At 38.2% G+C, this 25,223-nt stretch overlaps 1 protein-coding gene across 3 annotated transcripts; it reads left to right on the top strand.

Moving 5' to 3' along the window:
• The first annotated feature begins 5,456 nt into the window (after positions 1-5,456).
• CLK4 (CDC like kinase 4) lies at positions 5,457-24,820 on the top strand. 3 transcript variants are annotated; one of them, XM_036751045.1, is made up of 13 exons: positions 5,457-5,804; positions 9,712-9,872; positions 12,325-12,547; positions 13,709-13,799; positions 14,195-14,261; positions 15,481-15,597; positions 15,714-15,880; positions 15,969-16,063; positions 16,147-16,276; positions 17,561-17,643; positions 20,751-20,830; positions 24,113-24,203; positions 24,283-24,820. In XM_036751045.1, exons 2-13 carry the CDS (start codon positions 9,712-9,714, stop codon positions 24,421-24,423), a joined length of 1,446 nt encoding a protein of 481 aa, XP_036606940.1. In that variant the 5' UTR covers positions 5,457-5,804; the 3' UTR covers positions 24,424-24,820. The 3 variants fall into 3 exon arrangements, with proteins under 3 accessions (XP_036606940.1, XP_036606943.1, XP_036606941.1); XM_036751048.1 differs by lacking the exon at positions 13,709-13,799 and having other exon boundaries at positions 5,653-5,804; XM_036751046.1 differs by lacking the exons at positions 12,325-12,547; positions 13,709-13,799 and having other exon boundaries at positions 5,701-5,804; positions 24,283-24,423.
• Positions 24,821-25,223: the final 403 nt, after the last annotated feature.

Genomic DNA, 25,223 nt, shown 5'->3' with positions numbered 1-25,223 from the left:
TTCCTGTCTATAATTCAGGCAAGGTAAAAGTTGGGGTTTTCAAAAAGCACTTTACTAACAATTAAAGGAAAGAAGGAAAAACAAACCAAACTTAATCAGTACAAAATTAATAAATCACCTGGGTGTACAATTTACACCTGAAATATCAAAAATTTCATCATAATTGAAGAGCTGGACCAACTTCCTGGGGCTAACTAGCTTTTACTCTCATCTAATTAATTTCTGGCCTTTGTTTTCCAGGTGTGATCAGTTACCGTGCTGCCTCTGAACCTAGACCAGGGGTGGGGAACCTGCCACTTCAAGGCCACATGTGACCCCCTAGGTCCTCAAGTGCAGCCCTCTGACTGTATCCAAACTTCACAGAACAAATCCCCCTAATAAAAGAATTTGTTCTGTAAAATTTGGACTCAGTCAAAAGGCTGCACCCAAGGACTTAGAAGGCCACATAAGGCCTCAGGTCCCCGCCCCCCCCCCCCACAGGCCTAGACTGTGCTCCCTACTCTTAACTTCCAACCCCAAAATCTAGATCCCTTTCCATTTCAAAGCTAGGAAACCTTTGGCCTGTCTCACTAATTTCTATCATTCTGTCATCAGTGTACTTCTTGTCATTCATTACCAGGCTAGGTCAGATTGACATCAGTTACATCTCACAATGCTTTCACACTGTTCACTTCCACATGTTATCTCAGGGTTGGAAGCAGGGATCTTGTCTTAGGTTTGTGGGGCTACTTCTAAGAGTTGGAGAGATGGTCAGGGTCTCCCTTCCATTCCCCAACTTTTAGCAACAAATGCTCTCAGACTTAATGTGATAAATGTTACCTCCATTCCATTAAAAGGTAAAAGAAAACCTGACAGAAAACTCATCCAATATTTGAGCATAGTAGGTCAGGTGATGGAATGTATGGAATGTGGAAGCTGCCAGGATCCCACTAGGGTACTTCCAGTTTTCAGACATGCTCCTTCAGACCCATGGAGTTCCTATTCCTCTGACCAGCCTCCAACTTGCAAATACAAGCACCACTATCCCCAAGGGTTGCAGAAGGAACCTAGAGTAATGATGTAGTTGGAGGCCAGAATGATTTTGTTTTCTCTATGTAAAGAAAACTTTGCTTCAGAAGTAGCTTATCATTAACTCTCTTTTCAGCAAAGGTCTTGAAGATTTGGGAATGCTAATTGTGGCCAGAGTACACATGGCTGAACTCTTAGACAGTCTTTTCTGACTTTTCATGATTGGTTTTATGAGCAAATTTAGCCTTGGCACATATTCAAGACCCTCAGTGGTTATCATCTAGGGAAGAGTCTAAGATGGTTATGTTTTCAAAATTAGGCTAAGGATGACATACAACCAGTGCTTGGGCAGCAGCTGTTATCTCAAGATAGGCAAATAGCCCATTTCAGGTATTTGTAATTACTCTGAGAATGCCATTGGAAGAGATCACATTTATCTTGGGGTTTAAGGTAGAAGCCTTTCTTATAAGTTACAAGGAAAGAAAAGAAACTGTCAAATTTTTAGCATGCAAATTATGAAGTTATGAGCTACCATGCTCCAAACAAAACTATTAACCTACAAGCAAAAAGGGAAGCCATAAGTCACACTTAAGGCAAATATTTCCTCTGCTTAGGAAGTCTTTTCAAATGAAGGTTGAATTCAAAGAAGAATATGGTAATTAAGAATGATAATGGCTTGTTTCAATGCTGGCTTCACTTTCTATAGGTACAAATACTTCTGTGACATCATCACCTGAAACTGTGAAGGGATGTCACAGCAGTAGAAATAAGGTGCTGACTAATGAGACCAGTCAGGACAGGCCTAAGAGCCCAAACAGGATTTTCCCTTATGATATTCCAGCTTCCATTAGAAGACCTTCAGTCATGGGAAACTCTCTACTAAGATAGACTGTTCCACTTGGAACAGTTCAATAGTGTTAGGAAATTTATATTGGGCTGCAATATGCCTCCCAGCCATTTCTATCCATTATTTTTTCATGCTGCTAAGTTTGGGGGGCTAAGAAGAACAAGTGTCATCTCTATTCCACATAACATCCATCAAAATATTAAAAAAAACAGTTACATCCTCCATAAATCTTCTCTTTTTCGGGCTAAACATCTCATATTTACCCAACCAATCATCCATTGGCATGGTCTACAGTCTATTCTTCATTTTTTGGTCATTTTCCTTTGGACCTGTTACAGTTGGTCAATGTCCTTCTTACTCAGATCTAACTGCAATATTCAACTCAAGACTATTACCTTCTTCATTTTAAACACTAGGCTTTTATTGATGAAGTTTAGGATCATTTTAGCTTTTTTGACTGCCATGTCCCAGTCTTGATATACCCAGAGTACTGTCTGCAAAAGTCCCTGGATACTTTTCACATGAATTCATTATCTAGCTTTGTTTTTCTTATGCTATACCAGTACAATTTTTTTTTTTGGACCTTAGAATAGGACCTTATATTTCTCTCTATTAATCATTTTCATCTTTATCAGCTCATCCCATTGGTCCAGCCTGCCCAGATGTTTTTGGATTCTTATCAGCCATCCAATATGTTGGTTTTCCATCCTAACTTGATTTCACCTGCAAATATGAAAAGTATACCAATGCCATCATGCGTACCACTGACAAAAATTGTTGACTATCATAAGGCTAAGGGGAGATCCTTGAGGCACTCCATGGAGTCATGGCTCACGTCTTTTCTCTTCCCCTGGAGAAGTGTTCACTCCAAGCCTATTATGATTTCACAACACATGTACAGGACACATGAAATAACTAATACTGCACACAAAACTCCCACCAAAACCATGAGGGTCATTTCATCATACCTGCACATGAATACTTTTTCCCAAAATACCATTTTTCATCATTTGGTTCCAATCAAACCCCTTTGATTTAAACAGTCTTGATGGTCAACAGCAAAGATTGCCAATCTTTCAGTAGTTGTGCTTTGTTGACTCTTGTTATGATGGTATTTGTGACAGGAGGCTGGGGGCACATGGATGCTATATCTGGTTTGTAAAATGCTTCAGAATTTCTTGCTCAAAAATATTGTGCACTTTGTATCCATGAGAAAGTAGGGTTAAAAAGTTATTTTAAAATGAAATTTTATTTTATTAAATTAGAATTTTCCCCTATTATTTGAAATCAGACACACTGTAAGCATATCCATTTTGATGAGAGGTGTGTTTGGAGAAGTTTTGTTGGGACACTTTGGGAAAGTCAATGATAGGGTGAAGTTATGGATAGTCAGAAGGTAGCACGATGTCAGTGGGTGCCTAGTGTACAGAGGGAGTGGGGATAAAGGGAGGAGGAATCTGGACCTTAGTGGAAAAGAAAATTTCACCTTCTTTCCAAAGGGGCAATGCTGCCCATATGGCACTGAAAGTTGTGTGACTCAAGCTGTACCTATTTGGATTTTAGGCCTTAAAGGTGCATAAATGTTGGAGGTTATCTAGTCCAATCCCACAATTTTACAGATGTAGAAACTGAGGCCTGGAAAGGTTTCAAACTCCTCCCTCTGGTATTCAAGGTCTCCAGTAATTGGCATACCACCACCTTACTTTTCCTTTAATTCCTTTCCATGACCCTTATGCGTCTGACAAACTGGATAACTCTCTTACCCCTAAACATGTGCTTCACTCTCATACCTCCATTACTTTGCTCAAGCTGCTGTTTCTTATACCTAGACTGATCTCCCTCCCTATTTTGCCTGTTAAATTTCTACCCACGCTTTAAAGCTCAGCTCAAATGTTACCTCCTCCAAGAAGCCTTCTCTGATCCCTCTGGCATGCAATGTCCTTAGGTTTCCTCAAGCCTTTCACATAGCACCTGGATTTTTAAAACTTTCTGATGAATTCAACAAATATTCATTAAAGACATACCCTGCGTCTGGCACTGAGCCAAAAGCTGCAGAGAGAAAACAAAACTCGTGCGCTTGATAAGTAAATATGAAATATAAATAGGGAACGAAATAAAAAAGGAATTTATAACAAAATAAATAAGTAATGAAAGAGCATTTATTACATGCTTATGTAAAGCTCTGTCTTGAAGGCATACAAATAGAAAAGTCAAGACAGTCCATGCTCTCAAGGAACTCACTAACATTCAGTGGTAGGACAGGTGGGAAAGCCCATGGACCTTAGAGTGAAGTTGTAACCTTAACCTTACCAGTTTCCGACATTGATCTAATCGATAGTGGCCAGACCTTTCTTTTTTAGAGTCTTCATAGTTGTGGCTGCACAGCTTGTCACAGGGGATGCTCCCCTGGTAATCAGGACCCCAAGGAGAGGCAAAGATGAATCACAGGATCACAGGACCCCAGAAATTTGACCCATGCTGAGAACCCAACCGCCACTTCCTTCCAGAAGTGCCTCTAAACTGAAAGACCATCCTAGCAGACTCACCACGCTCAGTGTTAGGGTTATTTTGTCTATTTTATGCAATTCAACATGCATTTATTAAACATCTAGAATGGGCTAGTTACTGTGCTAAGCTTTGGGGCTACAGTGACAAAAAAAAGCCCAAACCAAAACCCTATTCCTGCCCTCAAGAAGCTTACATTCTATTGAGGGGATATAACACCGGTGAGGCTTAGCAGAAAGCTTGCTCTGTCTGGAGTAAGGAATACTAATGATGGTGATGATAACAACTAGGATTAATATAGCATTTTAAGGTTTGTAAAATGCTTTATAAATATTATTTCATTTTATCCTCCTGGGAGATAGGTGCTATTATTATCCCCACTTTACAAATAGGGAAACTAAGGAAACAGATTTTTTTTTAAGCGACTTGCCTGAATTTACAGAGCTACTAAGTATCTGAGGGAGCATTTGAACTCAAGTCGTCCAGATTCCAAGTCCTGCACTTTATACATTGTATCACCCACATGGATTATAGTCCCACTTCTGACACTCAATAGCTGTGTAATCACAGGCAAGCCGTATAACTTTTCTGAGTCTCAGTTTCATCAATAAAGTGTGGGGTTTGTACTAGATAGCTTCTAAGACATCTAACGGCTCAATTATTTTTTATTCTTGCAACTTTAGATAGTTAAGTAAAAATTTTTAAAATGTACAAAAAATAAAGTAATGCCAGATTTTGAGGGGATGGGGGGAGATAAGGAGACGGAGACTTTCCCTTTGAGGTAGCACTTAAGGTCGGCCTTGACGGGGTCTGGGGGTCCAGAGGTGAGAAGATGACCAGGGCACGACTTTGTGCCAAGGCATCCTCTGCCTCCCTGCAGCCCACCAGAAGCTCCTGCCGCCCCCCGCCCCGGGGGAGAGGGGAGGGGGCCCGGCCGGCGCACAGCAGGGGGTCCGATGCCTACTCGGGCTATCTCTGACAGACACCTGACAGAGTTATTTATTGAACCACCTGGGGCTGGTCTCGGACCCGCCCCTGGGTGTGGCCAGAGTCTGAGGCTAGTCCTCCCCGCCCCAGGGTTTCCTGCCCCAGTGTTTACGAGAGGAATGAAAAGGGAAAGCGGAAGGAGGAGCCGGAGGAGCTGGAGGAGCCGCGCCGAGTCCGCCTGGCCCGCGCGCTCGCCCCCGTGCCCTGGGTCGGGGACGCGCCTACGCTAGCTTCTGCCAGGCGCAGCCCAGCTCCGTCGCGTCGCCCGGCGGGAGGGCTCTGTCACGCAGGCGCGTTCTCGCGACGTGGGCGGCGGCGGAGGCGTCCGCGGCTTCCTGGAGGGCTCAGGGAGACAGCGCGGCCGCCATTTTGTCTAGGGCTTGTAGCTGCGGCTTGGGAAGGGGAGGCGGAGGCTGGGCTGTGTCGCTCGTCCGGAGGACCCTTGGGTTGCACCGAGGTAACGCCCCGGGCGGGCGGGTGGGCAGGGCAGGGGCGTCTCGGGCGGGCGGCGGCCGGGTGCTCCAGGCCTCACCGCGGGGACCCGGGGCTGGCCCGGGCTGCCGCGCCGAGGGCTCCGGGGCCGGAGTGAGGGGCAGCGGGTTGGGACCTGCGGGGCGGCGGGGCGGGGGGCTGGGTGCAGGGGCGGCCGCGAGGCCTGTACGTGACAGCAGATCCGGCCCGGGGCTGGCTGCGGTTGGGCCCCAGGGCTGCCGCTGAGACTCCGGAGCGGACGGGACCTGGGGGGGGAGGGCATGGGACCTTGGAGGTCATCCAGCCTCCGGTCCCTTGGTGGTACAAACGGGGATCCTGAGGCTCGGCAGAGTGCGACTTAACCCGGAGAACAGGGGTGCTAAGTGTCAAAGGCAGGATTCGAACCCACGCCCTCGGGCTCTGAGAAATAATGCAGGCGCTCCTCCTCCCGCGCCACGCGCGGCCGGGTTGGAAGGCCCCTGGTAGCCCTGGAGTCGGAGCCCGCGGGCCAGCGTACAGGGGGCGGTGGGTGGGGAGGGTCACTATCCAAAGTAGCGCTCCCACACTTCGCTGGCGCTGGTAGGGCTTACAATGGAGGGGCGGGGCGAGAGGGGATGCCCTTGCGGGGGTCCGTGGACCTGGACGATCCCGCGAGCTTGAAATTGCTGTGTAACCCCCAGGCTGCCTCCTCCCCGCACCCGTGTGCGTGTGTGTCTGTGCCCCTGGGGTGGAAGCGCTCCAGCTTTGTGCTAGCTGTCCAGTGAGCCATGTTATTGAGGAAGCCTGACGCTATTGATCCTGAAAAGTCACCCTTTCCCCCACGTTTGTTACGTCTTGAGCATTAAAAACAAAACAAAACAAAACAAAAAAACTTAAGGCTTTCCGTGGGACCAGAGGTTTTCTTTTGCTTTTTGAGGGGAAAAAAGAGATTTCTGGTATTCCAGAAAGTATGTGAGGTAGTAGGTGAGGTGTTGGGTTTTTTTTGGGGGGGGGGCGGGGAAGGGGAGCCACAGGCGCATGTTTGTAATTGATGCTCTGTTTTCAGCCTCACCTGGCTCACCTATAGCCTAAAAATCACCTCAGGTCCCTTCGACTTAATGGAATTTAGTCAGCCTCTGCTGAGGTGATGGTGAATTAGCAAGGATCTGCTATTTGTACGATGACTTCTTTAATTGTTAGGTAGAACGTGAAATTGTGACAACGAAACAGATTTTCTGATGGGTTGGAGCAATGACTTCCTTAGTGATGGGACAAATACATTTAACGGGTCATTGTGATCATGTTAGAAGTCAGCTGATGTAGGCAAAGCCAGACACCTAGTATCGTTTGATGATTTGCTGCTCTGCAGAAATGAACTCTTGCATATAAATTTTTGTAATCCATCAGATGTAGCTTTCTAAGAGAGATATAATCCAGTCTATTAAATTATATGCATGAAGGTGTTTAGGTTTACTTAATATGTCTGAAAATTTAAGAGTAACTTACCTTCTCCAATTTTAATAATCGGAAATTCTAACTAAAATGAAATGGCATAGTAATACCCAATTTGTCCTGACAAAAGGTTTGCCTGCCTCAATCCTTCACATGAAAAAGACTTGCATATTTGAAATAAAGCCTGAGCGCTAAAGCCATACACTTTCATAAAGGAAGAGTCAGACTCTCTTTAGACTCTAGTCTAAACCAATTGTATTATGAATTTCATGTTTTCTGGCTTCCCCACCGTAGATTAGAAGCAGCAAACTAGAAGGGAGTTGGCTGTTAGGTACAGTCAAGATGTGAACAGTGCAAAGAGATAGGTTTGGTTTGTTCTTTTTTTGGTAATCAGAAAGAAGCTGTAGACCTGCATTGTATTGAAACAGCATAAACAATCCTTAGTCATCGTGAAAATAGTACAAATTTCCACTGTTTAAGAAGGCAAGGAAATGTATAAGTTATTTTACCGAGGATTTCCAGCAAAAAATAGTTAAAATAAATTACTATTTCAGAAATGAAGTTGATTGCTTTGATGATTAATAGCTGGCTTTTTAAAAATTTAAAACATGTTTATTTTAAGTCATTAATTGACTTATACAAATAAATTATCACAAGTAGAGCTATAATTCATAAGTTGTTTTTTTTTAAACTTTTGGAATGTAATGGGAGAAGAAAGAGTAGGGATTATCTAGTCCAGCCTCCTCATTACATATGAAGAAAGTAAGGCTCTAAAGGGAGAGATTTGCCTTGTCACCCAGGTTCTGAGTGGGATCAGATCCCAAGTCAAAATTGGAATTGTCTCAATTTTTCTGAAAAATTTGAAATTAATTTCAAATCCTTGAATTTGTTTCCTCCTTGGCTTGATCAAAATAGTTTACATAGTACCTTCCTAATTGACTTCCCTCTCTTTTTGGTAAATAATAAACGTTTTCCTTCCCCTTTAATGCATCTTCTTATTTACAACCTAATGATCTTTGGCTTCTGAGCATACTGGCTCAGCTACATAGGAATTATAATATTTGTATTTCACTCTCCTAGATTAATTGCAGTGGAGAGAAGAAAGGGTTGGTTTGAGCCTAAGGACTGAACTTGGAGGGAAAGTCAGCTCAGTGGCGGATAGGAAGAAGAATGAAGCAAATATGATAATCAACAAGGGTTTACTATGTATCACTTTGTTAGGCTTTAGAGACAAAAAGGAAAGAGTACTTGCCCCCCGGATTGCCCTCTGTGGGATTAGGAGTACATAAGTATATACAAAATATATACAAAGTAAATATAAGGTAATGAGATAGGCAGTCACTAAAAGCTGAGGGATCAGAAGATGCCCCATATAGAATGAGTACATGTTCTGAGTTTTGAAGGATTCCGAGAGGTGGCATTGAGAAAGGAGTACATTGCAAACATGGGAGACATTCTACACAGAGGCACAGAGATGGGATGAAAAATGTTGTATTAGTAATAATAGCAAGAAAGGCCAGTTTTGCAGAAGAATTCTTGAAAAGGGAATAACATAAAAAGTTGGAAAGATGTTGGAGCAAAGCTGTGAAGGACTTTAAATGCTAGAGGAGTTGGCATTTGATCCTAGAGGTGATTGAGGGCCATTGTAATTTCTTGAGTAGGTGAATAAATATATGGTCAGACTTGTTAAGAATATCAGATTGGCATCTTTTTGAGAATAATAGATTGGAGAGGGGAAATATTTGACAGGAAAACTATATAGGCCATTGTGATAGTTTAGGGGGAGAAGTGTTAAGGGTCTAACTAGGATATGGTGGACTTTTAAATAAATAGGAAACAGCTTATAGAGGTATGGAAGTGGAATCAGCAAGTTTTGGCACCCATTTGGATGGTAGAATGTTGCATTTTGACAGAGATGGTGGGAGATTGGATATGTCTTCTGTTTGGTTGGATGTGGATAAGGAGATGTGGATAAGACCTCTCAAATGTGGCTTAAAAACAGATAAAATGAAAGTGATTTGTATGTCAAATTATATTTCGCAAAATTATTTGCAGAGAGATTTCTTCAATAGTTTTTTACCTTTTGGTCAGTCTTATCTCTAATGCATATGTCCTTTAGAGGATATCAAAGGCTTTAAATTCCCCCATATGTAGGTACAGAAAATGCCTTCCTCAATTTTTTTCTTGTCATTTAAATTATTTAATCCAGTAGTCCTTGGAAATGAAATTAAATCACTTTAGTTTGAATGACATTATGTAAATCATTGGAGGAAAGAAGTAGTATTTGCTTGATACTGTTTTCCTTGTAATGTTTGACAATTCATGGAAGTAAAGCGTCATTTTGAAAAGTGTTTATAGTTATGAAATGATAGTAATATAGATTCTCTTTTTCACTGTGATCGTTTAAACCTAGAATATAACCCTTAATCCCTCCTTTCCCCCTCTCTGTATTTTCTTTACAGATGCGGCATTCAAAACGAACTCACTGTCCTGATTGGGATGGTAGAGAAAGCTGGGGTCACGAAAGCTACAGTAGCGGTCACAAACGCAAGAAGAGATCCCACAGTAGTACACAAGAGAACAGGCACTGTAAACCACATCTACAGTTTAAAGAAGCAGATTGGTAAATGATTTGAATTAATAAAGTTGTGGCACTTATTAGTGTAAATTACAGTTTTTTAGCTTTTACCTTTTCAATTCAATGTCAAGAATATTTATTGAGCATATATTGATCTGTGTAAAGTACCTGTACCAAGTGCTGTGGAGTAATCCAGGAAGCAAAATAAAATAAAGCATGTACAAAAAGATGGCTAATAGTGTAAAGCAGTATATAAGTGCTAAATGAGTAATACAGATAATAAGTGCTTGAAGAAGGTGATAGAGTAGTAAGGAGAAGCTTTATGGAAGGAGATACAAATTGGATCTTGAAAGGGTAGAATGGAATGGAGAGAATGAATTCTATAGTGTTTAGAATTATTGAAACATCAGGATCCTTATGTTCTTCCAAGGTTTAAGTGAACCCACTGAAGGCTGTGGGAAGGCTTTCCTAATCTTTCCAGCCCTTTCTCTCAAATTACCTTGTATCATACCTATCTCTGTATATGCTTTATCCCCTACCCTGTTAGAATCTAAGCTTGAGGGCAAGGATTGTTTTGTTTTCATCTCTAGTGCCTTACCTGGTGCCTTCCACATATTTGTTGAGTGGAAAGTAAAGCAAGCCACTCTGGTAATCTGTAAGCCAGTGATTTAGGGAAAAAAAAAATAAAATAAACAGAGAGGCATGGCCTATGGTGGATTTAGAGCTGACCTCTAAATCAGGAAGACATGGGTTCAAGGCTTTGTTCTGATATGTACTGGCTTTGTGACCCTGGGCTAGTCATTTAACCTTCAGGCAACTCTTTTGACTCTTAAAGCTGGTGCTAATCTTTGTTGATACAGGAAGTTCCTCACTGGGAGCATTTTTTAATTAAACATATGTGTATATATATATGTGTGTGTGTGTCTGTGTGTGTGTAAAACATATACATGTAATATATATTACACATATACATGCATAAGTGAAATCATAGGCTAGTCAAAATAAATGTAAAGAAATCTTGGTTTTTACAAAATATCAAAAGTATTGAAACTTATCCTTAAAGTATTGAAACTCATCCTTACTGGTACATAGAATTTGGGTAATGAATTAACCAAAATGAGGTTTTCTCTAAATATTTTAAGGAGGATTGACTCTTTAAGAATTAAACATCAGTTTTTCAAGAGTTGATGTTTAACTTTGTCTTCAGAGATTTCCTTTTCTCAAATCTGTTTTGTTCTGTTTTGCTTCGAATCAGGAGAGCCTTTGGGGAATTGGAGGTATTCTAAATTAGCCAGTAGGGGTTTCCGTAGAGCAATACGATTTTTTTTCTCCCTTTCTCTTAAGCAGACTTGTTTTGTAGAACATTGAGCCTGTTCTTAGGATTGTGCCAAGAAACTGCAAAATATGGTTCATCAGGCTTTCCTTTGTGATAGAATTTTAAAATAGCAATGACAGCTCAGATTTATATAGGCCTCAAAGGCTTGCAAAATGCTCTCCCCGCAACTGTATAGTGTTAAGTGTTATCCCTATTTTGCCAATGAGGAAACAGGATCAGAGAGATCAAATGCCTTACACACCGCTATTAAGTGTCTAATCTAGGAATTGAACCCAGGTCTCAGAACTCATGTCCAGTCCTCTTTTACCTATACCACCCTAACTTGTGATCCTAACAACAGTGATGTTGGATTCCAGTGCTGTTGCAGCTTTGGAGTTCCTCCATCAGACTAATGACTAATAAATGAAAAATAGTCTCTAGTGTAAAACATTGAATAGTGAGAAAGTCTGTTGGGATTCTCAATTATTGTTGATTGCAGAGTTCCCCTGCATGCTCCACTCATCATGTTTATATTTGTATATATAAAAGGGAAGAAATTGAATAATGTTGGTTATGTATATTAGAAAATTAAGTATTTCGTATTTAGACTAGTTTACCTCCAGCCCAGTAATTTTTTCACAGTGGCACTAAGGGAAAAGTTCTTTTGTGGTATTTACTTTTCATGATAATGCTTTATGCAGTTTTAAGTGTTTTTTAGTAACTTAGTTTATATGCTTAATAGAAAAAAAATCTAATCTTTCTCTTTAGTGAATGGTTTAATAATTCCACAGTTTAAAAAGTACTGCTAGCTATAGAACAGTTTACTCTTTTGTCTGCCTTAGCCTTTTTTTCTTTTACCATGGGATCTGAAATACATTATGTAATATAGCTGTTTAGATTTTAAAATGAATTTGTTCTTTCCCTGTGAAATGTAAGACAATAAAAGATCCACCAGGACTTGCAAGCACATTTTTCTTTTACGAGTCTGGCTGAGATTAAGAAAGATACTTTTCTTTAGCAATTACCTTTGGGAGAAATGTAAACTTAAATTAATTTGCTAGTTGTTCTTCCCTTGGCAAAGTAGCTTTGTGACACCAGAAGTTCTTGGTATAACTTCTTATGTTAGAACTGCTGTATCTAAAGCAAAAGAATGATTAGCATGTACTTTAAATGTGTTTTCAGTCATTATTTGGAAGTAAGATCCTTAAATGAGAGAGATTATCGTGAGCGGAGATATGTTGATGAATACAGAAATGACTACTGTGAAGGATATGATCATAGACATTATCATAGAGACTATGAAAGCAGTTATCACAACCACTGCAGTAAATCTTCAGGCCGAAGCAGGAGAAGTAGTCCAAAAAGGAAGCGTAATAGACATTGTTCAAGCCATCAATCACATTCGGTATGATTGATTTTTTTTTTTATTTTGGCTAGATTCTTGTAAGAGCTCTTTATGAGCACGAGAGTTTGGGAAAGCTTCATTATATATGTAATTTTTAATTGAAAATATGTTACAGCTGTATTTATACATTATATGGATCCCTAAGTGAAATTTTCTGTTTTGATTTCCATAAGTAATCCCTGTTAACTAACACTCATTTATCTACACTTGTTCATTTTCAACAGGCCAAATCTTAGGTTTGCTATAGTTGAGTTTCCACTTATTTTCAACTAATGCCAGAAGATATTTTGGTTATCATGTAATCGTCAACATAAGCTATATTATAATAAAGTAAAGCACCCTTCTTTCCTGTAAATCCAAAGTCTTCATAGAACTCAAAAGTTGAAAGACATGCATCCTTTTCCTGAAATTTCAGAAAGAAATATGGAAAACTGCACTGGTGTATAACTAAAACCTGTTAATGTGGAGATACATAGCTCCACAGAACAGTGCTTCAGTGTCTGCAGCCGGCCTAATTGAGTTTCTGAATATGGGTGCTGAATATGTAATTTGTGATCTGAAAGTGTTGCCTGCTTTTAAACATCTTCAGCTATTTCACATGTCAATTTTAAATTTATTTTTTCCCCAAGTGGTATTCAGTAGCACAGCATTTATTAGGTTGAACGTTGCAATTGAATAGCTTTTATTTTTCCCCTTTCATTTTATTGATGTATGTTTTAAAATATTGCTTGATAAGAGCTACTTTCAAATAATCTTGGCATTTTCAAACTTTTTGACAACTAAAGACCTCAACTCTCAACACATAAGCTTTTAAATAAACCTGGTAGCAAGAGAGTAGTAAATCATGACATTGCATTCTTTAAATTTCAGACTTCAGTTATATCAGTGTTTAAAGAAACAATTGTGTTGTTTTTCTATTGCTACTTTAAGTATCTTATCTGAAAATCTGTTCCTTGCCATGTTTTTCTTCTGTAACATAAACTGTGCCCTGTGAATTTCTGGGGACTGAATTTGAAATTGCTCCTGCCAACTGTTCGTGGCCTGGTGCGTATCTGAATGCCTGAATATCTCCCCGCTGAATGAATTGCGTATTCTGCCCTGAATTCACTCTGATATATTGATTGGCTGGACGATCTTGGTGCTGCCCACTTGCCGTTCCAGAAGAGTCACCGAAGGAAAAGATCCAGGAGTATAGAGGATGATGAGGAGGGTCACCTGATCTGTCAAAGTGGAGACGTACTAAGAGCAAGATGTATAGAATATTTTTCAACACTTTTTTAACTTTGCAGACAGAATAATCTGTTAAGAATAGTATGTCAGCGGGGGGCTAAAAAAAACTCTTCATTGCTTTTTTGTTTTGTTTTTTGTGGGTTTGTTTTGCATTTCTTCTTTTCTGTAGAATTTAAATATTCCTATTCTAAAGTTTCAAAATAGATGATGGAATTTGAGCTTAGAGCAAGAAAGATAGTTGTATCTAATTGTTTTTGTAGCAGCTGACAATAAAATAACTTACTTGAGTGCTGAGACCTTAGTTATACATTAATAGTGACATTTGAAAATAATCTATATTGATAGCATTTTATTGTTTGCATAAATTGATAATCAGTTGCTCTGAAACTTAAAGCCTTTTTTTTTTCTTTACTTTAGATGAAATTGTTGCTACTTTGGGTGAAGGAGCTTTTGGCAAAGTAGTAGAGTGCATTGATCGTGACATGTAAGTTTTTCATTTGTTTTTGAACTTTCATATGAAAGTTGGCCCATGTTATTTTGAATGGGAACAACTATTTACTTGTGAGAGTGATAATCAGGGTATTGCTCTTTTTGTTTCCTGGAGAATAGACAAAAGGAAAGCTTTTTGTTAATTGTCTTGCTGGTTGGATGGATCAGATTGTGACCATATACTGAATCAGGTGGGATTCTATGAAATTAAAGTAGGTGTGTGAATCAGTGGCAGGTTAGGGTCTAATGTTTGTTTGTCTTTAGTACACTCGTCCTAGGAGAGAGAGGTGTAGAACTGCTCCACTGTCTATTCTTGGATCCATTTGGCATTTGGCAGGGAGGTGAGAAGTGTTGAGTGACCAAATATGTTTTGGGGGAGGAGGGAGTGAAAGATATTTATGTAGATTGCTCATAGTAATAGCAAACACTGTGCCCAAGCTAAATTTTTAGTCTGCCTTTTTTGATTTTTGTCTTTTGTCATTGTAGGAAATCAAAGTATTTGCTTCTGAAAATTGTTAAATATGAAATGCAATAATAATGTAAATATAATAATAATAAAATATTAAAATAAAGTTAATCATGTAAATCTCAAAATAACTCACTTAAGGCAGCTAGCTAGAAGCCTTTTGGAGAGTGCATTTATATAGTATTTTACTTCAGACCTCAAGCACCTGTGATTTTGTTGGTGTAGGGTACTCCTTCCTTAAATTCAAGTTGCAACCCCTAGTTTGTGGTCTACATACCTCATGCTTTTCCCCTTCTCTCCCTGGAAAAGTTTAGTCACCCTACAACCAATCTAGTGATGAGCTTCAACAGATTTCGGTAGTTTCTTGATCAGGGTCTTTCTACCTTAATTTAGGGCTTGCCAAAACTTGCATTCCACTGGTAATGGAGTAATCTCCATGCCACAATGAGGCAATGGAGTAGATTTCAGTGGAGAAATACTTTTAAGTGAGGGAGATGTGTGTAATCCTGCAAAATATGCTATGAAAACTTACTTTAGTGAACATGTGTCAGGATTTAAAACAACCTACCTGCCAGTTTTCTTTTTTTAAGTATACATCAACCTAAATTTCCTTTATATCTTTTGTTACTAACGAACATAGTTTTAAGCAAAGCTTCCGGTTATTAGTGCCAGCTATGTTACAGTGGTCATAGCATTTTTGTTGAACAAAATTTGATAAATAAATGAATACTTGATTTTTGTTTTTAAGGGATGATACACATGTTGCTGTGAAAATTGTAAAAAATGTTGGTAGATACCGTGAAGCTGCTCGTTCAGAAATCCAAGTATTGGAGCACTTAAACAGTACTGATCCCAATAGTGTATTGTAAGTATGAATTCGGACTCTGAATTGTCATGCTTTATGTAGGAAGCATATATCTGTCCTGTCATCTAAAAATCTAAAAATTCTTTTTTTTTTTTTTTTTTGCTATGTATTTTCAGCCGATGTGTCCAAATGTTGGAATGGTTTGATCATCATGGTCATGTTTGCATTGTGTTTGAACTGTTGGGACTCAGTACTTATGATTTTATTAAAGAAAATAGTTTTTTGCCCTTTCAACTTGACCATATCAGGCAGATGGCATATCAGATCTGTCAGTCCATAAATTGTAAGTATGTTTAATGTTAATTTTCTGGAATTTGAAGACAAAATTGAGGAATAAGAACTAACAAACACTTTTCTGTTTTCTTTTGTAGTCTTGCATCATAATAAGTTGACTCATACAGATCTGAAACCTGAAAATATTTTGTTTGTTAAGTCTGATTATGTAGTCAAGTACAACTCTAAAATGGTATGTTGGCTTGTTATAAATATGGTATGATGTCTTTAACTCATCTTAACCTCTTTCATGTACAGTTAACTTGTCTTTTTCAGAAACGTGATGAACGCACACTGAAAAATACCGATATTAAAGTTGTTGACTTTGGAAGTGCAACATATGATGATGAACATCACAGTACTTTAGTATCTACACGACACTACAGAGCTCCAGAAGTCATTTTAGGTTAGTAGACATCGGGATTCTTAATTTTCATTGTAGTTCATCAGTTTTCTGTTATATGTAGCTATAAGGAAAATCCTTAAGTACTTGTAGAAACTGAGCATTATATTGACATTTGGTATACGTACCTGCCTTTAGGGTGGTTGTGAAGGAAAGTATGAATCCTGTGACAGTATAAATAGCAGAATGTATGCAAATCTGGTTTATGGGCTTGTTAGAATTGTACTCTTTTTGGCCAGTTAGTGACATTAACAGTTAACAAGTTGTCAGAAGATCCTGGTGTTTAGAAGTATTTCTTTCTACAACATTACTGGGACGTAAGATTGCCACTTTCGTAAGATGCTTTGCTGGGTGCATTAGGGCTTCTTCTTTGGTAAATCATGAATTTTGATTTCATTGATTACAGGGTGCAAGCCCATGCCATCCTTTTTTTTTTTTTTTTTCCTTTTCTCACCTCTTCAGGTATAGTTATTTTAAAAAAAAGGTTGGGGATTCAGTGTTTCCCCAGTTTTTGTGTTTGCCTTTGCTCTTCTATCAGACTTACTTTTTTTCCTGAATAGTCTCTTGTAATTAGTCTACTTTCAAGGGATAGTAGAAAGAGAACCCAGCTGGCTGTCAAGAAAACGGAGCTCCAGTTCTAACTTGGTGTAACTTTGGTCAAGTTACTCAACCATTTTGTACATGTTTCATCCTCTATAAAATGAGAAAGTTTGAACTAAATGATGTCTTAAGGTCCTTTCTAGATCTGAAATTTTGATCTTAGTAAGCAATATCTTTTAAGTTCTTTTTTTTTGCTTTTTGGCAGGGCAATTGGGGTTAAGTGACTTGTCCAAGGTCACACAGCTAGTACATGTGTCAAGAGTCTGAGGCCGGATTTGAACTCAGGTCCTCCTGACTCCAGGGCCAGTGCTCTACTCACCTCACCTAGCTGCCCCATATCTTTTAAGTTTTGTAATCATAGATTCTTATTTCTTCATAAACGTATTCATGTTGTTGATAGTCATTTTAATTTGCATTTAAAATGTTTATTTTTAAAAGAAGCAGCTTCTTTTTAAGGATCAAACAAGTTATAGCTAGCTAAATTTCATTATCCTATCAAAAGTATAGGTTTGGGAAATCTAGGTTATGGTTATTTTGTTGGAATTGTCACTGACATTGATAACTGTTGGTGAATCTATACATATGTACACATATACATTTAATTATGCAACAGATGAACCTGGATAGTAAATGTTGGTTTTGAAAAAATGTTTAAAAGATAAAGTAACTTTTTCTTTCTTACACTAGCATTGGGATGGTCTCAGCCCTGTGATGTTTGGAGCATAGGCTGCATTCTTATTGAATATTATCTTGGTTTCACAGTGTTTCAAGTAAGTACCTAATACAGAGAATGTAATTTATTAAATCATTATGACAAAAAGGTAAAAGTCATAATAACTGACTTTTTAAAGCACTTTATGGTTTGCAAAGCACTCTTTGTACACACTCATTCCATCTCACAAACACATCTATGGAGTAAATACATGAAAATAAAGTATTACATATGGTATTAGTAGTTAGTAATTTCATATAGTTTGTATGCTTGATCCTTTGGGGAAAGGGAAGACACGTGATTTCTTTCATAAAGGGAACTTTTGTCTACCAGTGCAAATTGGTAGCTCATCAGTACTTTATAATCTCAGTTATATAGGGAATGGAGACGTTAATGGCTTGCCCATAATCACATGCTGGTCTATATTAGCAGCATCACTCGAATCCTAACTCAAGAACTGACCAAGTTGCCTTTTTTATTTTTATACATATAAAATGGTCACCATCTCCTACTCACAACACAATAGTTGCACAATTATGTGTCAATGTTTAGGGTTGAAAAAAATTAATTTACCTATGCTTTCAATTAAAAAAAAGCTTTTGAATTTACGTAAGACCATAACCTGGTTAGAATATTAGACTTGGAGTCCAATCTTGACTGTATATGACTATCAAACTGGCCTTGAACAAGTTACTTAACCTCAGTTAAAGGAAGGTTGACCATTAGCAGCTAATATTTGAGTACTTACTGGGTATTGTGTAAGGTCTTCCTCCAACTTGCTTCTTCATGCAGGCCATGCACCAGAATATTAGTAAGAGTTTTTTGAGTGTATAGGAGGAAAATGGTTCCAGGTGCAAATATATTCAAAGCTGAATCTGCTTAATCCTGGTTCTTTTTAAAACCAGTTTTAGAAATTTTGGAAGGATGAATATATAAATCATTTTAAGTGTTGTGTTGAGAGTCAAAGAATAAAAAATTAGTAATATTTAGTTTTGGTAGTTGAAGTTAGAATAGAATTCCTGTATCTACTTTTAGTTGTTTTACTCTCAGTATATGGCTCTTATATGAAAACTTTAGAGTTAGTGCAGGCCTGCACACTCGAGGGCTGCTTGCTGCACACTGAAGGATTTTGGGCAGCCCATGAAAAATGTAGAGGAAAACATCAGTTGTATGTAGAGGAGGTCCTTTGACATGCCGCAAGCATAAGCAGCCTGTGGGCTGCAGGTTGTGCAGGCTTGGTTTAGTGGTTATAAAGTGAGCTTTGATGTGTTCTGTACAACGAACATTATTAGCTCTGGTCTGAATTTTGTTTTAATCCTACCTTCTGAAATAGTTCTTGAACCAAGTAACTTCATAAACGCGATTTAGCATATCACTATGCTATTAGTAAAAAAAAAAACCTGAGGTGTTGAATATGTAATATTTAAATGTCATGTTTTACATATGTAATAATTACACACACATATACGTGATCCTTTAATTAGCAGAATAGTTGGATCATCCTACATTGTGTCCATATATTAGGTGCATTTGTGTGCAGTATTCACTTACCAACCAAAGCTCTTTTAGCTGCAATATCAGCAATCAACAAATATTTATGAAGCACTTTTTACTGTTTGGAATAAAAATACAAAAGTAAGATGGGAATCCCTGCCTTCAAGCAGCTTACATTCTGCTGTATAGAATATAAAATGTTCACAGATAAATACAGGATATGGTGCAAAAGAGAAGAGTAACAATTGTGGGGGAACTAGAAAAATTCTCTTGAAGGGTTAGGTATGTGAGATGATCATTGAAGGGAGAGGCAGTGAGGAACTAGGGTTTTGGAAGAAAGGATTCTAGAAATGATACTCCCTGCAAATACATAGAGGCAGGAGATGGAATGTCATGTATAAAGAACAGGTAGGCCAGTTTGAGCAGACAGAAGAGTGAAGGGAGGAAGTAATATGTAATCAGCCTGCAAAGATAGGCTGGAGCCAGATTGTTAGGGGCTTTAAATGCTAATCAGAGGAGATTTTATTTTATCCTTGAGGCATCGAGGAGCTATATTTCTTGAGCCAGGAGGGTGACGTGATCAGATGTGGATTTTAGGAATATCAATCTTTATAGCTGTGTTGTAGAGGGATTGGAGAGGGGCAAAACTGAAGGCAGGCCAACCAATCAGAAAGGTATTTGCAATAGTTTGGGCAAGTAGTGATGAGGGCCTGAACTAAGCCAAATTGCTAGCATTTTGGGTGATCAGAAGTGGTTATCTACACATCATCCTTGATTCTAGAAATTTAAAAAAGTACATCTCTGCTGCGAATGGTTTTTAACTTGTGACAGAGTGTAATTGGTGTTAATATATTCGTTGAGGGCTAGCTGATTCTATGGACACTTTATAGAACTAGATTACTTTTAACAATTACTGCATTTTAAATCAATTTTAAGAAACATAGGGGCAGCTAGGTGGCACAGTGAGTAGAGTGTCGGCCCTGGAGTCAGGAAGACCTGAGTTCAAATTTGGCCTCAGACACTTGACACACTTACTAGCTGTGTGACCTTGGGCAAGTCACTTAACCCTAATTGCCTTGCCTTCCCCCCTCCAAAAAAAAAAAAAGAAATACAGTAACCATGGTTTTCAAGTTGTCAGGAGCACAGAGTCAAGCAGAAGTTAATATAAGGACATGACTTAAGTTGTTTTTCAAGTATTGTGGTAAGTTTGCATTGAACTAGCCACAGATTTCACCCAATTAGTGGCATCATAGCTGAAAAAGAGGATAGTACAAGGAGTATAATGAAGAAATCCTGTAGAGATTAATTTTCAGTTCAAGTTGTAGGTTGATAAATGATTTCTAGGTAATTTCAGTGTTAAATTTGTTCTTTTTTTTTTTAATCTGTACCTTCTATTGCCCCTGGGCCTCAATTCTCTACTTTAGAATTACTAAATCATAGTTTAAGACCTTCTTTTGGGTTGGGATGGGGAGCCTGGTATGGGTCAAACAACATGGCTCATAGAAATGAACTACATACACAGTTTTGGACTTTTGTTTTGTAGCTAACCTGGCCCTTTACCTAATATCTGATATTTTCAAAACATTCTGTAGATTTGGTGATGGCTATTTTCATGTTTATACAGCAAGGTAAGATAATTTTGATTTTGATTTTTGACTTTCCTTTTTATAGACACATGACAGTAAAGAACACTTAGCAATGATGGAACGGATATTAGGACCTATACCAACACACATGATCCAGAAAACAAGGTAAGTATGATTCAAGACCAGCACTCTTAGTGCATACATATAGTGGGAGTGGATTTAGAGAGAAGACTCAGTTTGATTAAGAGTAGGATTCAGTGTCAAATTGAGGGCATTTTTTAATATGGCCTACAGTGCCAGGCATTGGAGAGGGGTGGGGCAATAGTGTGCTGGTAGAGGCACGGGAATTAGAATGCCATTTGTGGGGAATGGTAGGCAGACTCACTTAAAGCAGTCTCTGCTCCATTCCAATGAAATGGCCCCATACAGAAACACCTTGCTTTGCTTATTTATCCAGGACCTCCTTCCAGTAGTAGACTCTTTGAAAATTGCTATGACCAAAAATTAGTCAGTTAGTCTGAGCCAGCTTGGTGATGCTTCACTCCAATTAGTGAGACTAGAAGATATATGGTTTATTGCCTGACCCATCTGAAAACCTCTCCATCTTGATGTAGGACCTTGGAGCATGTATTATGCTGTTATAGGCTTTTATGAACCCATGGTTATTTACTTATACAATAGAACATTGATGCAAGAAGACTTTTACTTAGAAATAGAGCCTTGAAATACCTTCAGCAATTAAATTTCTTGATGATGAGAGCTATTAGTTTGAAAGTAGCTCAGGCTGGTGTTTGGTTCCAAATTCTCAAGAAATCCGTCTCTATTTTCTTTAGGTGTAATGTGGGGAGGGTGCTTTCCTTAAGTACATTAGACTCCTGCAGAGCAGTAGTCTAGAAGGTTAGAAGACCCAGGCCTATTTCTTATGTGAAATATTTTTAAATGATAATGTAAATAGACTAAAAATTTTGGATTTTTATGTTAGATCTCATAGAACTTACAAATAACTTCGATTTTGATATGTTATTTTACTAATTAATGGTCAAACCTGTGCTCTAGAGCAGTGGGTTACTAAATATGTGGTAAGCAGCAGGCTCTTTTTTTCACAGCTGTATTCTGAAATGTTCATTGGTTAGTTGCATAATGGTACCCAACATGTCTCTTATGTTTTAATCTGACTGAAACAAAGTGAATTGAGGAAAAGTATATGTGCAAAAATACCTAACCATTTACCATTTTTGTTTCTTGGATAGAGTTGTGTGATTGTAAAAGCATGAGTCTAAGGCTGGAAGTTGGAGAAATATCTGTGGAAAAGAGTAAAGATAGCCACCAGAAAGGGGGAAATTAAGCAATCAGAAAAGAGATGATTTTTTCTGTGTTGAGTGGGCTACAGGGCAAGAAAGCTATTATCAGTAGCAAAATAGTGCAGATGCACACAAAAGATAGGTATGTTAAATTCACTTAAACATTTTAATTTGCCTGTTGTGTGCCAAGCACTGTGCTAAGTGTTGAGGGAGATAAAAGTTTATTAAAGAGATAGTCCCTGTCTCAAATTCAAATTTGGGGGAGTATAATGCTTACACGAATATAAAGTGCTTGCTTATGTGAGATCTGAAATGGGGAAAGTTACTACTAATAGAGTAACGATGAAGAAAAATTGCATGGAGGAAGGTGGCGTTTGACTTAGATTCTTGAGAAAATGCCTTTAATACATAAAGAGCCTTTACTTTATTAGCAGTTCTCATTATCCCCACCTGGACTATTGGAATAACTTTCTAACTGGTCTTCATATCTCCCATTATACCACTGCCATACCAAACTTACCTATGCAACTTTCACGTCACTCCTGCTTAGAAAATCCTTGTTTTCTGCATTGTAAAATTCAAACCCTTTGCTAGATTTTTAAGGTTCTCCGTTAAGGTGCTGCGTCACCTTTTCAGCCTCGCTTACTTTGAGGTGCTTGTGGATAGGTAGGTGAAATGTCCTATGGGAAGATATCTGGGTCTGGAGCTGAGAAGTCAGGACTGACAGTCTAAAGTTGGGAGTTACCTACACAGAGATTGAATTTAGGACAATGGGTGAAATTTCCTAGGGAGAAAATATATGTAGAGAAGAGGGCCAAGAAAATTTTAGTTTGGGGGGAGATAGGCAAGAGTGGTTAGGACGACCAGGGAAAAGTGGTATCTGAAGCAATGAGAGGAGAGTACATACACAGAGAGAAGAATGGTAAATGATCACCAGTGTTACATGCAAAAGAGTTGGAATGGAGTGAGCAGAAAACCAGAACAATTTACATATAATAATAATGGTATTGTAAGGACAATCAACTCTGAAAGACTTAGCAACCGTGGTCAACATGATGACCAGTCACAATTCCAAAGGACTCATGGTGAAGCATACTACTCAACTCCAGAGTTCACATTGAAGCATGTGTTCTTTAGCAAGGGCGGGATACTGGGACCATAGCTAATGTGGGAATTTATTTTTCGTGACTACACATATTTATAGTGGACTTTGTTTTTCTTACCTTCTCAATAAGTGGGTGAGTGAGAGGGATAGAATTTGGAATTGAAAATAAAATTGGGGGGAAAATACTGCAGGGATGTTAAGGAAGATGAGGACTAGAGTAGAGGAGAGGCTATTCGAATTCACTTCTTTTAATTTCAGTTCTTCATCCTCCAAGGTTCTTTCCAACTGTTATCCTATGATTTAGTGACTAAGAATGTTCTTTGAGAAAAGTTCATTAGAGTGATGGAAGCAAAAACCAGACTTCGGTGGTTTGAATAAGTGGGTAATAAGGAAGTAGGAGGCACCAGATATAGATTGAGATTTTGAGAACTGAAGGGGAAGGAAGAGGTGGTATAGGTAGCAAAAAAGATGAAGAATGATATTTTAGAATTTGAGAGACTTATATATTTGCAGATTAATAGGAATGAACCTTTGTAGATGCATGGTGGGTCAGGGGGTGGTTGTGATGTTGCTGATGATTCTTAAAGTAAGATCTTATCCTAAAGAGGAAATAAGATCAAGGGTGCAGGTATCATACCTTGTTATGCTTCTTTGATGTGAAAGAAAGAATAGGTAGTGATACTTAAATGTTTAGAATCACAGGTGGCTGTGGTGAAACTACAGTGCTGAATCTTAATAGTCTAGATCTAAAGTCTTTGGTCTGAGGACTGTAGGCATTTGATTTCTTATGCTATTGATGGATTGTAATTGCGTCTTAGAGAGGGATATATGTATAGGTGTGTGTGTATCCATATCCATACTATCCAAGTTAAAACTTAAAGTTAGGTTTACTTAAGTGAACTGAAAATGTTTTTTGTAACTAGAGTGAGTTTTTTATAAAGGTATTTTCCTACATAGCTATCACAATGTTTATTGAGAATTTTTATTGTCTTTTATGATCCATAAATTACATTTGGTAAAAATCTGAACTTTTTCTTTTAGAAAACGCAAATATTTTCACCATAATCAATTGGATTGGGATGAACATAGTTCTGCTGGTAGATATGTTAGGAGACGTTGCAAACCTCTAAAGGTAAAATAAATAGACATTTTTCAGTATTTGAATTCTTAAGCCCATCCCTTTCTTAAATACTTACTTTTTTTTCTTTCAGGAATTCATGCTTTGTCATGATGCAGAACATGAGAATCTATTTGACCTAGTTCGAAGGATGTTAGAGTATGATCCAGCTAAAAGAATTACCTTGGATGAAGCATTACAACATCCTTTCTTTGACTTATTAAAAAAGAAATGAAATGTACAATCAGTGGTCTTACTATATAACTTCTCTAGAAGGAGATTACATAAGACTGTGTCAGTCAACTAAACATTCTAATATTTTTGTAAACATTAAATTATTTTGTACAGTTTAAGTATGTAAATACTGTATGTTTTGTATCAATGCCATATTTATCTTGTTAAGCAAGTATGGTCTTGATAATGAATGTTAATGTAAAAAAATTAAAGTTAATTTTCATTTTTTAAAAAAGTAGTTACCATTTTTAGAGGTCTTTGGCATGGTAACATTTGTCCAGTGTAAATGTTGATCTAGTTTTCTTTGTAAATAGAGGTTGACTCTTTCAAGTGATCTTTCTGAGCAAAGGGTGACCCTTGACTACTTTATTTTTAAAATGAATATTCTTTATCAAAAACTTGGAATGTGAACTTTTATTTTTAAAACCTTTAAAACTTCCTATAATTGTTAAGCAGATAAGTATTGCTTTGATGTAGCTAAGCAGATTTTTGCATTCTAATATGCTAATGGTTTCTAATTCTTAGGGAATATTTTCCTTTCTATAGCTAGGACATGTTTACAGTTGACGTTTTATTAAATTACAATTTTTGTATCTAGTAACATTGGCCATGGTGAAATTCTGCAGGAAGTAGGAAGGGCTTCCATTTTGTTCAGTATTCATTTTAAAGGGAATGTGTGTGTACATATATATATATGTATATATGTACACACACATCTATGCCTACCTCCATAACATGGTAATTTATTAATTACCCCTTTATTAGGGTACAAAAGTGGAAATGGAAGAAAAGGTAAATAAT

The sequence above is a fragment of the Trichosurus vulpecula genome, chromosome 3 (genome assembly GCF_011100635.1).
Source record: "Trichosurus vulpecula isolate mTriVul1 chromosome 3, mTriVul1.pri, whole genome shotgun sequence".
NCBI classification, from domain to species: Eukaryota; Metazoa; Chordata; class Mammalia; order Diprotodontia; family Phalangeridae; genus Trichosurus; species Trichosurus vulpecula.
This window is presented reverse-complemented; position numbering and strand designations above follow the sequence as displayed.

Bases quoted from the DNA above. Each gene is read 5' to 3' on its own strand.
- CLK4 (XM_036751045.1), top strand. From the start codon at position 9,712: ATGCGGCATTCAAAACGAACTCACTGTCCTGATTGGGATGGTAGAGAA. The intron at 13,800-14,194 runs GTATAGAATATT...TCTTTACTTTAG, and splicing joins AGACGTACTAAGAGCAAGAT to ATGAAATTGTTGCTACTTTG. The intron at 16,277-17,560 runs GTTAGTAGACAT...TTCTTACACTAG, and splicing joins AGCTCCAGAAGTCATTTTAG to CATTGGGATGGTCTCAGCCC.